Source organism: Ursus americanus, chromosome 13, assembly GCF_024610735.1.
Source record: "Ursus americanus isolate L20-20 chromosome 13, mUrsAme1.1.p, whole genome shotgun sequence".
NCBI classification, from domain to species: Eukaryota; Metazoa; Chordata; class Mammalia; order Carnivora; family Ursidae; genus Ursus; species Ursus americanus.
In genome coordinates, this window is record NC_142139.1 from 7358363 (window position 1) to 7372889 (window position 14527).

A 14527-nucleotide genomic window follows, 5' to 3' on the forward strand; every position below is an offset into this window, starting at 1 on the left:
CTGACACTATCTACCTGGAGATAATATCACAGATCTCACACCTTAAAAGCTCAGTGCCACAGACTGCCCTCCTTTTGATGCCAATTCCAAGTCCAGGTTATCACCTGTGCTTCTGACCAACTGGCTCTAAATTGGAGGTTTCCATGACCCCATCCTCGGTTCAGTGAATTTGCTGGAATAGCTCACAGACCTCAGAGAAACATTTACTACTTTATATATTATAAAGATAATATAAAGGATACAGATGAACAGCCAGATGTAGAGGTACATGGGACAAGATGTGTTGGAAGAGGCTTCCATGTTCTCTGTGTGAACCACTCTGCTTACTTGTTCATGTGTTCACTAGCCCAGAAGCTCTAGGAACCTCTGTCCTTTTGGGCTTCCTTGGGGGCTTCATTACATAGAGGTAATTGATTAAATCATTGACCATTGTTGATTGATTCAACTTCCAACACCTCTCTACCCTCCTGGAGTTCAGGGGGTGGGACTAGAAGTTCTAACCCTCTAATCACCAGGCTTATTCTCCAGGCAACTAGCCCCCATCCTTAGTCAAGGAGGGGCTTTCCAAAAGTGTCCTCATTAGCATAACAAAAGACGTTTATAGCTCTCCTCCACCAGGAAATTCCCAGGTTCTAGGAGCTCAGTTCCCAGAATGGGATGAAGACGAAATATATGGTTGACCCTTGAACAACACAGGTTTGAATTGTGCAGGTCCACTCATACTTGGATTTTTTACAGTACTATTAAGTATTTTCTCTTCCCTATGATTTTCTTAGTAGCATATTCTTTTCTCTAGTGTACTTTGTGAGAATACAGTATATAAAACGTATAACATACCAAATATGCTAATCAACTACATATGTTATGGGTAAGGCTGCCAGTCAACACTAGACTATTAGTAATTAAGTTTTGGAGGAATCAAAAGTTATACATGGATTTTTGATTGTGCAGGTCGGTGTCCCTTACCCCTGCATCCTTCAAGGGTCAAAGGTGTATTTCTTATGAATCACAATGTCAATAGGTAGAAAGGAAAAGATTTATGAATTAGTTGTATCCCCCTTACCATCCACTGAGAGACACATATCTCTGCCCATTTATAGAAATATACACAAAGGCAGATACACTACCAAATGCTCCCAAGGCTCCAACAAACAACACACACCGAAGAAACACTTAACAGAGACAAGGACACAGACCTTCAGAGAGATACTAGACAGAAAACAAAAGGAACAAAAGAAACAGAGAGGTGTATTACTTGCAAAGGATGGACGGCTCTTCAGGACAGGCATCCACAGCACACCCAGGAACAGCTCCCGCTCCAGGGAAGAACGGAGGCATCCCGCTGGGGTGTAACTCTGTATTACACACACACCCCAACACACATGCTCTCCTCTCTCCCTCACAAACACACTCTCTTACACACACTGTCTCTCTCACACACTCCTTTACTAACACTTTCACACACACACTCACACACAATCTCTTAAAAACCTCTCAGTGTATTGTGTACATAATCACTCTCACACACTCCAACAGTCTCACACACAATCTCATACACACAGAGACTCTTCACACACAGTCTCTCTCACACACATACACACATACATACAGTCTCTTCATGTACATTGTCTCACACACACAGTCTCACAAACGCGCGCGAACACACATTCGCTCTTAGGTCTCTCACACACGCCCCCGTTGGCTCCGCCCCCGCCGTAGCCCCTCCCCCGGGTGGGCTCCGCCCCGGGTGCCGGGGCGGGGCGAGCCAGTGACAGGAGAGGCCGGGCCGGGGTGGTACTTCTGGCACCCTGGCCAGCCGGGCGAGCTCCTGAGGCTCCTGTCTGTGGCAGCGCGGCCGATCTCCGGGCGGCCCACGGGTGGCGGCCCCTGCCTTCCGTTTCTCGCTTGCCTCCTCCGGCGGCCGTCCGGGCAGCGGGAGTTGGCGACGGGATGTGCTCGGCCGGGGAGCTGCTTGGCGGCAGCAGCGGCGGCAGCAGCGGCGGGGAGCGCGACGAGGACGGGGACGCGTTGGCGGAGCGGCCGGTGGCGGGGACAGAGCCGGAGCCCGGGGCGAGCCCGAGGCGACGCCGGCAGCGGCCGCTGGAGGAGCGCGAGCAGGTGAGCGGGGAGGGGCGGCGCGGCCCGGCCGGTTTCCCGAGCCCCACCCGGCGACGGAGGGAAGTAGGCGGGCGGGCGGCGCCTGTGCTCTGCTCCGCGTGGGGCGCTGGTCGCTGCGGCGTTCGGGGAAGCTGCCCCGAGGAACGGTTAGACTGCGCGCGCTGGGCCGGGCTGCGGGGTCGTGCGTGCGCGGTGGCGAGTGCCCCAGGATCCCGTGCCTAGCGGGGCAGCACGGCCCTTCCCCTGCTGTTGGGCAGAAGAGGCTCAGGCCGGCACCCAGGGCTCTGTGGGAAGTACCCTCCATAACGGTCACTTATCTAAAAGCCTCACATGTAAACACTTTTTTTCAACTTCAAGTCCATACCCCGGTGCTGTGTTTTAGGGGATAGCTGCTCCCTTCCTGCCCTCCATCTTGGCATTTCTGAACACACACCTAGCGCCTCTGAAAAGGTGTGGGTGTATTTCTCTAGATATGTAATCAATGTCTGAAGGCATGTGTAGGAGCGACTATTACAATAGATCTCTTGAAAGGGACTCTCCAAGAGTAGGTTCTTCACATGAACACAAATGAGATCTAAACTTCATTTTAAAAGTGAAAAAGCAAGAAAATTGCTTTCAGTTAGTACCACAGGGAAAGAAGTATGAAGAGGCCAGTGGCAGTAAGGGAAAGGAGAAGTTGGGTAATTTTTGAAACTCTGAATTTGTTCTCACTACATGAAGTACGATAATAGGCATTACAACATATCAGATGTCTTCAAGATCAGGCAAGAAATTTAATAAAAGAAATTGAATTATATGTAGGATGGATTTTCACCAAAAACAGTAATTAGACTCTCGAAAATACCTGACACCAGCCAACATTCAGAATCACATTAAGGAGCAGGAATTCAAATGTTTATTTGCCTTTGCTGCAGCCTATACTGTTGGGACAATCAATTGGTACCTGTCTCCTTTCATTATTCTCTGTCTGTCCTTTTTGTCACATTTCACAAACTCCGGTATCATCACTAACTGCATTAATAGATAAAGTATAACTTCTAGTATTTCAACATTTTATTTAGAAAACAGAAATACCATTGTGTGGCACACACAAAATATCCCTTGGCATTAGGCTCGCTCACCATGTGGAAGTGTAGTTTTTCATCCTTATGACAATATAAAAGACGGCATGGTGACTGAAGCAAATAATTGGTCTCTAGGAGATCCTCCTGATTCCCTTCCTAGTGCCCCCCGCCCAACTATACCCTGACTCAGTAGCTAAAGGACTTAGTTTCCTCTTGCTTTAGTTGTTCAACTGGAAAAGTGAAGAAAACAGCAACAGGAACTCCCTGGGTGGTGGCGGTGGTGGTGAAGGGGGTACATATGAACTGCGGTTGTCAAAGTAAATTTTCAAATGTTTGTAAGGGAGAGTGTAAAATATTACTTCATTTACACTTCTGTGAATTTCACATCATCAGTATCTCTGGTCTTACCAAAATTGCTTATGGTACAAAGAAAAGGGATGAAACAAACAAAAAGATTGAAACATATATCCTAGAAAACATATATCCTATCACTTTGCATACCTGCGTCTTTCATCGCCTGGCATGGAAATTTATTTTCTTCTACTCCTTTGAAATGTTTGAAAATGTTATTTTTTTTTATCAGATGATGTATTTATGTAGTGTAAGCCTACATACACAATAATTGAAAATTACACCTGAAATATGCACTTACCCCAAATCAGCACCAAAGAAGAACTTCTTATCAAGAAACCATAAATGAACAGAAAATTGAGGCAATGCAACCCTTTGGTGTAAGAAGCAAGCTTTTGTGATAAATCATTTATTGATAATATTATCACTAAGACTTGTTTTCTTTTTTTTCCAAGTCCTGCAAATGAAATTTAAAATTTGTATGCACTCCCTTGCAATGATGGTAACTACAGATATAAAAATGCTTGAGGAAGAAGTAAGTGAATTCAGTGACTATAAAATATAACCTAAGGAGTTGTTTCATTTAGTTTTTCTTTAGGGGATGGTATGTGCTTGTTATTTTAAGAGCACACAGACTCCAAATTACAAATAGCATATTTTTGAAAACTTGGTTTGCAGACTCTTTATTTAGAATTTAAAGTGATTTTTTCCACAGAAATAATGATAGAAACAGAACCAACACTGATCAGCTGGAAATGAGGCAGAGGCCATCGTCCTGGTGTCCTTTCTGCTTAGCATACTCACTTGGTGTTCCACAGTCTTAGCCTTAAGGATGTTGAGAGAGAACTGGCGGCATCCGTGGGGGCAGCGGCAGCAGCCTCCATAGAGGCTCCTTTATATCTGGATCAAGGCTATGGTGGTGTTGTTGAACACAGTAGCTCCAGAAGACACCTGACTTTTGCTCCTCCAGCTTTCACTGATTTTTTTCAGCCCCTAATTTTTTGTATTAAATTTCTTTCTGTTTCTATTTCCTTCACTGAGTTTTGCCCTTACCTGATAATTTGATGAAGCAGGTTTCTCCAGTTAGCTATTCCCAAGGCTAAAGGTTCCTCCACATGCATCCTTTCCTTCACTGATTTTTCTTTCCATTCCTATCTGAAAGGCTCATGCCCTTCCCTCAGTCTGAAAGTCTCTTGTATCGGCCTTGACTGTACAAAACCTACCTTTAGCTCATTGATACGATACCAGCTCAGAATGTATTTATAGCTTGGCATTTATTTCACATAATACTGAAATATTTCTCAATAACTAATATTGTCAGCATCATTTTTTTTCTTACTATTTGTTCTTAAATGCCACTCCATCTGAGAGAAAACTAAGGTTCCTTTGTGTCTCCGGGTAGGATGATTGACAAAGGAGGCCTGGTTAAAATCAGGTATTCTAAGAAAGGAGGACTTGAAAGAATGAAACAGTTACTTTAGATGAAGGAACTGTGTCAAGTTTGAAGTAGGTGTCAGGTATCTAAGAGAGATAAGCAAGGGAAAGAGCAAAATGCCCAAGGAATTGAAGGGAGAGGGGCATAACTATCCCACATGTGTGTTGTTCATTGTGTATATGAGAGATGATTCAATTATGTTCATGACTGTGAACGTCAGGGGGCTTTATATAAAAGAGTCTCTGATCTACTGCATAACTGAAAGGCTAAACATCTCTAGTCCTTTTATTATATACCTACAATGTGAATAGCATCTGCTTAGATGTGGCAGTTCACAACCTGAATAACCTAAGATGGACCTTTACCTCCTAGAGCATAGGTCCCATTATCCTCAGACTGACTTTAGAATCGTTATCTTTATCTCTTAAGGTCTTTTCTTTATGATTATTGAAGTAATGTACTTTGGAAAATGTAAGAATAAAGAAAACTCTAAGAAGAAAACAAAAGCATTTGAAATCCCACTTCAAGTAACATTTTGTTAAAAAATACCAAATATTTAAAAAAATATATCTCATACATTTGGTATTACCACATTCATCTCTCTCATATGTTACTATACTTGTATATATACACACATACATTTTTAACATGTTTTAGTGTAATATTAAATTTGTTTTCTTGTTTTAACTACTTAGCATGTTATGTCATTTTCCCATGTTATGAAAAATTATTTGTAAAAATTATTTTTAGGGCCACCTAATAGTCCTTTCCCACTACTGTACATTTAAGGTGCTTCAAACTTTCTTTTTAAATAATGCTGTAAGGAAAATCTTGCTTATAAATCTTCACAGTTCTACCTTGCAGTAGATTCCTAGAAATGAAAGAACTAGGTCAATGAGTCAAACTCATTGAAGCCTCTCGGAACATTCTAAAGGATTGCATTTAAGAAAGATCACACCAATGTATACTTCCAGCATTGGTGTGTGAGAGTGCTGATTGGAAACCATCTAGGCCTGTAACAAACGGTATAATTTATAGATTAATCTCTGCCAATTCAGTGGGTCAAAATTATGTTATAAGATAGCGCTGGAGAGGTTTACTAACCCTTTCATGTATTTATTGAGCATTTGCATTTCGTTTTAATCATGTTCTTTGACCTTTTTGACACTCAGATGTTAATCTCTTACTTCGCATTGATTATAAATATTTTCTCTGGTTGCGACTGACTTTATAATTTTGTTAATGATGTTTTTGATTTAGAAATGCTTTAAATTTTTATTAGTTAAAGGAATTTATTTTGGTAATTTCATTTGCACATATCACACATACACACACACATAATATATATACATATCTATATCTGTTTAGAACATTCTTTCTAATCCTACAGTTAAATATCCAGTGTTTTCTTGTGTGTATGTGTATTTATGGTTTTATTATTATTTTTAAAATTCTGTATGTTTAGTCTCTTTAGAATAACTTCATGTATCGTGTGAGGTATGGAGCTAATCTGTTTTATTCCCCCCAGTGATTGAATAATCCACTTTCTCCCTGGCTTTACAATCCTTTATAGTAGTTATAAATAGTAAAATCTATATTAAGCTTTTATATTTTTTGTTGGTATTGTGAAAGGGATATTCTCACCCACAAATCATCCTTTTGCTGCTGGTTTCTAGCTACTGGCTCTTGTATATTTAGTTCTTAACTAGTTACCTTTCTGAATTCTTTTATTAATTCTAATGCTAATAAATACCAGTACCTCTTAGACTTGATTCTTTTGCATCTTCTAGATATATAATCATCCAGTCTACAGATAAGGTTGATTCTGCTTCCTTTCAAATGGTAATATTTCATTTCTATTTCTTGCCTTTGTGATACCTAGAACTTTTGGATCAATGCTGGTTCATAGATACGTAGGTGAATAAATGAAGAAAGCTTTATAAAAGCGTGTGCCAGGGGTGCTTGGGTGGCTCAGCTGGTCGATCATCTGACTCTTGGTTTCAGCTCAGATCTTGATCTCAGGGTCCTGAGATGGAATTCCCCCTGGCTCTGGACTCAGCAGGGAGTCAGCTGGAGAAATTCTTTCTTTCTCTCCCTCTGCTCCTCCTCCTCATGCGTATGCATACACCCTCTCTCTCTCTTTAAAATAAAGTAATTAAAAATAAATAAATAAAATAAAAGCACTTGCCAAAGTATGTTCCATAGGATTATCTGTTAAAAAAAAAAACTGCACCAGAAGGAAGCCTTAAACTTCCTCTTTGATCTATTAAAAATATGATCAACAGTATAGATTCTAGATCCAGAATACCTGGGTTTGAGTCCTAACTCTGTCACTTCCTAACTCTAACTTTGGGCAAGTTAATTAACCTCTCCAGACTTCAGTTTCTTCATCTATAAAAAGGGAATAATAATTGTATCACCCTTACAGGATTGTTGGAGGATTACATGAGTTAATGTGTGTGAAGTGCTTACAGCAGTCCCTAGCACATAATAATCATATAAATGTTAGCTTTTGGGCCTAATTTTCAAACAGAACCCACACTGAAAAGAAATCTAAGAACCATAGTTTTCAGGTTTTCTAGGTTCTGCATTTTGAAAGTCGCCATAGGAGGAAGGTGCTCCTCAGTTTTCACGTGCATACAAATCATCTCTCTTTAAGTGCAGGTTATGATATCCTTGGTCCGGGGTGAGGCCTCAGACTTTGCATCTCTAATAAGCACCTAAGTGATGCCAATGCTATGTCTATGTACCACACTTTGAGTGGTAAGGATATAGGATAAGCAAGTCAATCCCATAGTATTCACTGTATTTGCCTTTCAACATACTAGTTATATGTAAGGAAGTCATTTAACTATCCCCTAGAAGGATATATTTGAACTCTTGGTGAGGTACAAGAAGCCAACAGTCATTCCTCAAGCCAGTGATTTGTTCTAGGTCCTACAACTAACTAGTTCTGGAGAAGACCAGAACTCAGGTCTCCAAATTCTCAAGCCAGTGTTTTTTCATATACACAAAGAGGCCTCCCACGTAATCGGAGAACAGTCCTGACAAAGCTGCTGCTCTCCCTTAGACTGTGTAGCTCAAAACTAGTTATCTGTTTATATCTACTTCTTTTCACACTTTATTTTTTTATGTGTGTATTATTTATTTAATAGAAGAATTCGGTCTTAAGCAGTTGTGGGAACTGGTTAAGCAGTCTGTAAATCTGTTGAATCACGTCTAATGCTGGAGCTTGAGGTCCACTGGGCAGGCAGTTAGGAAGGAAAGATGGATATAAATAATGGGGAGAATCAGGCGCAGCCTGGAACCCATAAGCATGTGCTGAAACTCCAAGAAAACTAACTGGAACCTTGACTTCCACTGCTTCCCAGCTTTCTAGTGTGGAAGACCTGCGGGAGCCAGGGCCTTTTCTCAAGTAGCTAAACACATACATCTGAATGAGGAGTTGGAGGAGCTGGAGGAGGATCCAGGGAAAGGGAAAGCAATTGCAGACCCAGATGCTGCTTTGTGCTGACCAGGTGAAGCCGCAGGTCAGCAACAACACATGAGCTGCAGAGTGCCTGCTGCTTCCTTTCCATCCTCCTATCTTCCAAGAATCCCATGGACCATCTAACTTTGTGTTGTGCAAGCATCCCTCAATCATGAAGATTTAAAGCCAGGGTTCACCACTATGTCTTGCTGAATGGTGTGTTCTAGAAAGTGGTTCAGGCAACTGGGTGGGGGGATGCTGGGGAAAAGGAAGCCCCAAGGTCTGGATTGAAGAAACTGGATGATGTTTTCCCAAGCTTTCCAGGGCCATGAGTCAGGAATAGTCATCAAAAAAAAAAAAAAAAAAAAAAAAAAAGCCAAGGGCATAACTGTGCCTCTTGTTAAAATGCGGGTTCTGATTCAGTAGATCTGGGGTGAGGCCTGAAGTGCTTCATTCCTCACAAGCCTGCAGATGATGCTGACACGGCTGGTGAAGGGACTGCACTTTGAGTAGCAAGATCTGCTCCCTTTCATACTTTTAAAAGCAGTTCTCAAGCAGTAACTGTAACAAGTGTTATGAGCTTAGTGAATTCAGTCCTAAACTTAACCTCATCTTGTTCCCAAGGGCGTCCAGTCTTTAGAGTAACTCGGAATAATTTTGCATATGGTAGGCATCTTTTGTTTGTTTTTATCATTATTCAGAGTGGAACCTCAAAATCAGTTGTTCTTTACTGGGGCAGTTTTGCTCACAGGAGACATTGGCAATGTCTAGAGACATTTTTCATTGTGAAGACTAGGGGGATACCACTGGAATCTAATAGAAAGAGCCCAGGGATACTGCTAAACATCCTCTAATGCACAGAACAGTCCCTTAGAACAAAGCATTATTTGGCCCAAATGTCAATAGTGCCAAAGTTGAGAAACCCATCTCAAAATATTAGGGTTACAGCAGTTTGAGTTGTCAAGAATAATTACTCTGCTAATAGATATTTAAATGGATAGTAAAAATTGTTTATTTTCTGAAGCCTATGTGCCAAACAGGTCGTCCCTCAACTGATCATTTCTCTTATCTCTTCTTCCAACAACTTCTCTTAAACAACCTTCTCTTTTTTGCTCTCTCTCTCATATCCTTTGTCCTCCTCTCTTTCCTACTACCCATCTCCTTCCTCTCTCTTCCTATTGAGTGTCTCATTCTCCCATTGTCTTTTATTCTTCCGTAACCATCTCAGCTACTTTCTCTTTTTCTCCATGTATCTTCTTTCTAATACCTCCTCTCCTCTGTAGAAGCTAAGAATTATGGAACGATGAAAAGAGTTTTGGAGTATAACAGTTCCAAGTTTGAATTCTGGCTTTACTATTTTACTAGCTGTGTCATTCTAATCACTTAATCCCTCAGAGACTCAATTTCCTCATTGTAACAGGTATTTTGCTACCCACTTCTTAATGTTCGTATGAGGATTCAGTGACATTTTGTATACAGACTACCTAGCATGTGGTAGACCTTCGATGAATATTAGCTCTTATTTTATCCTCACCTTTCCTCTCATTTTTTCCTCTGGTTCCCTTATTTTTATTCCTCTCAACTAACCACATCATAAAACTGTATTTTTAGCATTTGTAATATTTAGGTTTATAGAATAAATATTACTTATATATTGAATAAAGTATTAAGATGTACTAATCTAAAAATTAACTGTTTAGTATTTCTCTAAAAAAATTAACTCACCAACCTAAATTATGTTGCATTTTGTGGGGATCTTCCGTTGATTTTTTTTTCATTTGTGAGTCACTGATCCTTCCTAGGAAAAAGAATATCCACCTTCCTCTGTACAAGTTATTCTCAATTTCCTATTCCACCGAAGTGGTAAAGCAAAGTTAAAGGGAAAAAAATAAAAGTACCACGACATTAGCTTGTCCTGAGAGGCCTGAGTAGAAATTCTTTATCTTTATTCCCACCTTCCTTAAGCCTTAGGATACTATCTTCATTTTCTGCCTTCTTCTCTGGAGTTGCAATTTTATCTTGTTGTAGCAGCCTTCAAAAACATTAGAAGTCCCTACTAGTCATGTTTTGGTTCATTCAGTGTGTTGTGTGTTTGTGTGAGGTGTGTCTGTGTGTGTATATTTAAGGGAAATGATAAGACAAGCAAAGAGTAGTTTCATTTCGGCAGAGAAACTAAATTTCTAGTTAATTTGATGCAAAAGATACTTTCTGTCTTCTGATCTATTTTTCCCCCATATCCAGTGGGTGTTGTTTTTGGGTTTTTTTTTTTTTCCATTTAACCTCATTGGCAGCTACACCTTATCTTGGCAAAGAAAGAGGAAATGATTGGCTTTATTTGTTGCTGTTTTCTTACAGCATCAACTGTAGCTTATCGGTGTTCTGATCAAAGAGAAAGCAGAGTGCAAATGTTTTGAACTTTATGGAAAATATAGGATAAAATTATTAATAACACTTAGTATCTAAACACAGTGTTAAGAAAATTAAATTTCTATTTATGGGTTTTACTGTATTCTCTTTGATATATTTTCTAACATTTCTGAGATTTCTTAATTCTTTTTCAATTAATCTGAAAAAATTGATTTTTTTATCTTCCTGATCAGCATTTTACTTGAACATATGCAGACCATCTACAGAGGCAGAGAACTTACATTTGATTTCCCATGACTGGCAAATTTCATCAGTCTGATTGAATTCAGAATTCCTTATTTATGGTGCTCAGAAGTAATAACATATAACGGTAGCTATTGTCACTTCCTCAAGTTGAGAGTTAAAAAGGAAAATCAGGGTGCCTGGGTGGCTCAGTCCATTAAGCATCCAACTCTTGGTTTTGGTTCAGGTCATGATCTCATGGGTTGTGGCATCAAGCCCCTCATCAGGCTCAGTGCTCAGCAGGGAGTCTGCTTTGGGATTCTCTCCCTCTGCCCCTCCCCATGGCTCATGTGTGCATGCTCTCTCTCTCAAATAAATAAATAAATCTTTAAAAAAAAAAAAAGGAAAGTCATTTTTAAGGAAACATATTTGATTTTGACTACTTTCAATAGACAAGCTATTCCATCTTGTGGTAACATCTAGTGTACCACCCTGCGCATATAAGATATTCAATGTCACCAGATACTTCATGTCTTAAAAAATATGTAGATTCTAGGAAAAGTACAAAATGTAGAAATTTTTAACCTACAGCTTGAATTAATCATATTCTTCACTTCATAGCCTAATAGTATCTCTCATTATTTCATGCATACCCCTTTTTTCCCTTATTTAACTATTTTTTCATTATGTAACAATTCTCTTCCTCTACAATAGGCAACTTTTTAAAGTAATCTCTACCCTCAAGAAGGGGCTTTAACTCATGATCCTGAGATCAAGAATCGCATGCTCTACTGACTGAGCCAGCCAGGCATCCCATAGACAATTTTTTTTAAATATGTTTAATAGCTTTGTCTGAAATTGTGTGTTATCTTTTTGAATACTTGATGATTTCATTTATGTATGTTTGCAAATGTGATTTAACACATTGGATCCTAACTCTAGCTATAGAGAAAAAACTGATGGTTACCAGAGGGGAGGTGGGTTAGATAGGTGATGGGGATTAAAGAGTACACTTATCATGATGAGCAGTGAGTAATGTATAGAAATGTTAGATCACTATATTGTACACCTACAACTAATATAACACTGTATGTTAACTATACTGGAATTAAAGTTTTAAAATTTAATTAAATAAATAAAATAAAATATTGGCTCCTCTTGGTTGAAATGGAAATGAATACAAATTTTAGTATTTTTCAGTTTATAATAATTTGACAGACCAATTCAAGAACTAGCCAGTAGTACACCTGAAACTAATGTGTGTGTCAATTATAGTTCAATATTTTTTTAAAACAACTTACAGTACTGTATATTAAAAAGGGTTACTTGAACTGTATTTAAATTATACCTTAATAAACCAAACCAACTTAAAATAAAACAAACAAAAAAGAACTAGCTGATATTCTCATTGATATTCTCCTCAAAAAGTTTTTTTTTCCTTTACTGGTTCTGTGTTATTTTAGGAGATAAGTGTAAATAAATAATAAATGCTATAACTTTGCATTTAGTTAGAAATGGCAAACAAGGAGCATCTGAGTGGCTCTTAATTTCTGCTATTGATTTCAGCTAAGGTCACAATCTCAGGGTCATGAGATTGAGCCCCACATTGGGATCCGCAGTCAGTGGAGAGTCTGCTTCTCTACCTGTCTCTCTCTCCCTCTTCCTCTGCCACTCCCTTGCCTCTAAAATAAATAAATCTTTTTCAAAAGAAATGGCAAACAAGTATAAATCTAATAATAAACATGTTATAAATTATAATATATAATGCTGCAGTTAGGTAAAGATTTATATGGTTAGTTAATTTTTATGTTTAATATATTATTTTTGTACATTTTGTAGGAAATGAAAATTGCAATTATATTTAATATCCAATAAGCAGGAAAAATGTCCAGCCTCACTAGAAATAAAAGAAATGCAAATTAATACTATTCGGAATTATTTTTTACCCATCCAGTTGTTAAAGATTAAAAAGATAAGTGGTGTGGGTTTAGAGAAAATATATGACGTAAGAATACACTACAGTTAAAAGTATAAACTGGTTCAGTGTTTCTGGAGGGAAATCTGGTATCAGACCTCATGAGTACATACTATTATTGCCCCCACTTTAAAGATGTAAAAAATGTAGCACAGGGAGAAAGTTAAGTAATTTATTGAAAGTATCATAGCTAGTAAGTTGTGGCGTTGAGATTCAAACCCATGCTTAAAGTTTTTAACCACCAAGCTGGTGTTGGGCCCTGAAACCAATTTAGTGGATTGTGAACAGGATAGGATAGATAAAAAGTGTTAGAATCTATCACACATGCTATGAGTGTCATTTTGTAGAACTTTAGTTTATATGTACTGGGTCAAGGTATAAAATATATTTCTAATGCAGATCATAGTCAAGATCCCAAGTCAAGATCAAGATCATTGCCAGCTCCATTCTGTCTCAGGGTTTTTGCCTGGACTCTTTTCTCCAGATATGCCCTTGACAGATCTTATATCATCAACCTATTGTTACCTCTCTGAGATCACAGCTCTGCTTACCCCGTAAAAAGAACCTCCAACCCACCCCAATTTCTTTTCCACTATTTTCCTCATAGCTCTTCTCACTATTTGAAATTATCTTAATAATTTGTTTGTTAAAGTATTTTTTTCTCTGCCACTCTCCACTCCCTCCTCACAGGCTCACAGAAAAATATGAGAGCAGATCACATTTTGTGGCAAATGCTTCAATTATTTTGATATCTCTGAGGTGAAGTGTAGAGTCTGTAAAAATGCCTATCCAAAACAACATTGCTGGTAAAAACTCAGTTGGTTTTTTGGCTGAAGTGGCTTCCCAGGGGTAATTATGACAAAAATTAGTTTTGAAAGAGAGAGGACTTTGTATATAACAGGAACATTTTCTATTGTCAGAATCAACAGAAAAGAAACTAGTAGCGTTAGTTGTGAATTGAGCTAAGGATCCTGGTAAGATACTTGTGAGAATTAGCCAAGGATTGTGTTCCTTGATATGCTGTATTTTAAAACCACCACATTATCGAGAGGGTGAAAGGCTAATGAACATAGGATTTTGAATTACTAACCGGTATTAACTTACGTAATTGGTCTAAATTTGCAAATTTATTTTACTTTTTCTTGAGCTCGACATAGAAAAGATAGTAGATAAAACCCAGAGCTAACATAAATTAAAATTCAGATCAGTCAATTTAATAAAAGGATAATTTTCAAGGAGAAAATATAAACTGATCACATGTTAAGGATTTTACTTAACTCATCATTAATGAAGGAACCAAGCAAATGTTACAACTGATTCACAGGTGAAATCAAAAAATCAAAAATATATATGGGGAAAAGATATGTTGAAATAAACTTACAGGGGTACCTGGGTGGCTCAGTCTTTAGGCATCTGCCTTTCTGCTCAGGTCATGATCCCAGGGTCCTGGGATTGAGCCCCACATGGGGCTCCCTGCTCAGCAGGAAGCTTGCTTCTCCCTCTCCCACTCCCCCTGCTTGTGTTCC

At 39.0% G+C, this 14527-nt stretch overlaps 1 protein-coding gene across 1 annotated transcript in view; it reads left to right on the top strand.

Moving 5' to 3' along the window:
- The first annotated feature begins 1764 nt into the window (after nt 1-1764).
- The window catches only part of FAM241A (family with sequence similarity 241 member A), a 40441-nt gene continuing 27678 nt past the window's right edge, over nt 1765-14527 (top strand). The window contains exon 1 of the mRNA XM_045799146.2: nt 1765-2118. Coding sequence (XP_045655102.1) covers nt 1951-2118 — 168 coding nt within the window. The 5' untranslated portion in view covers nt 1765-1950. The remainder of the gene's footprint in view (nt 2119-14527) is intronic.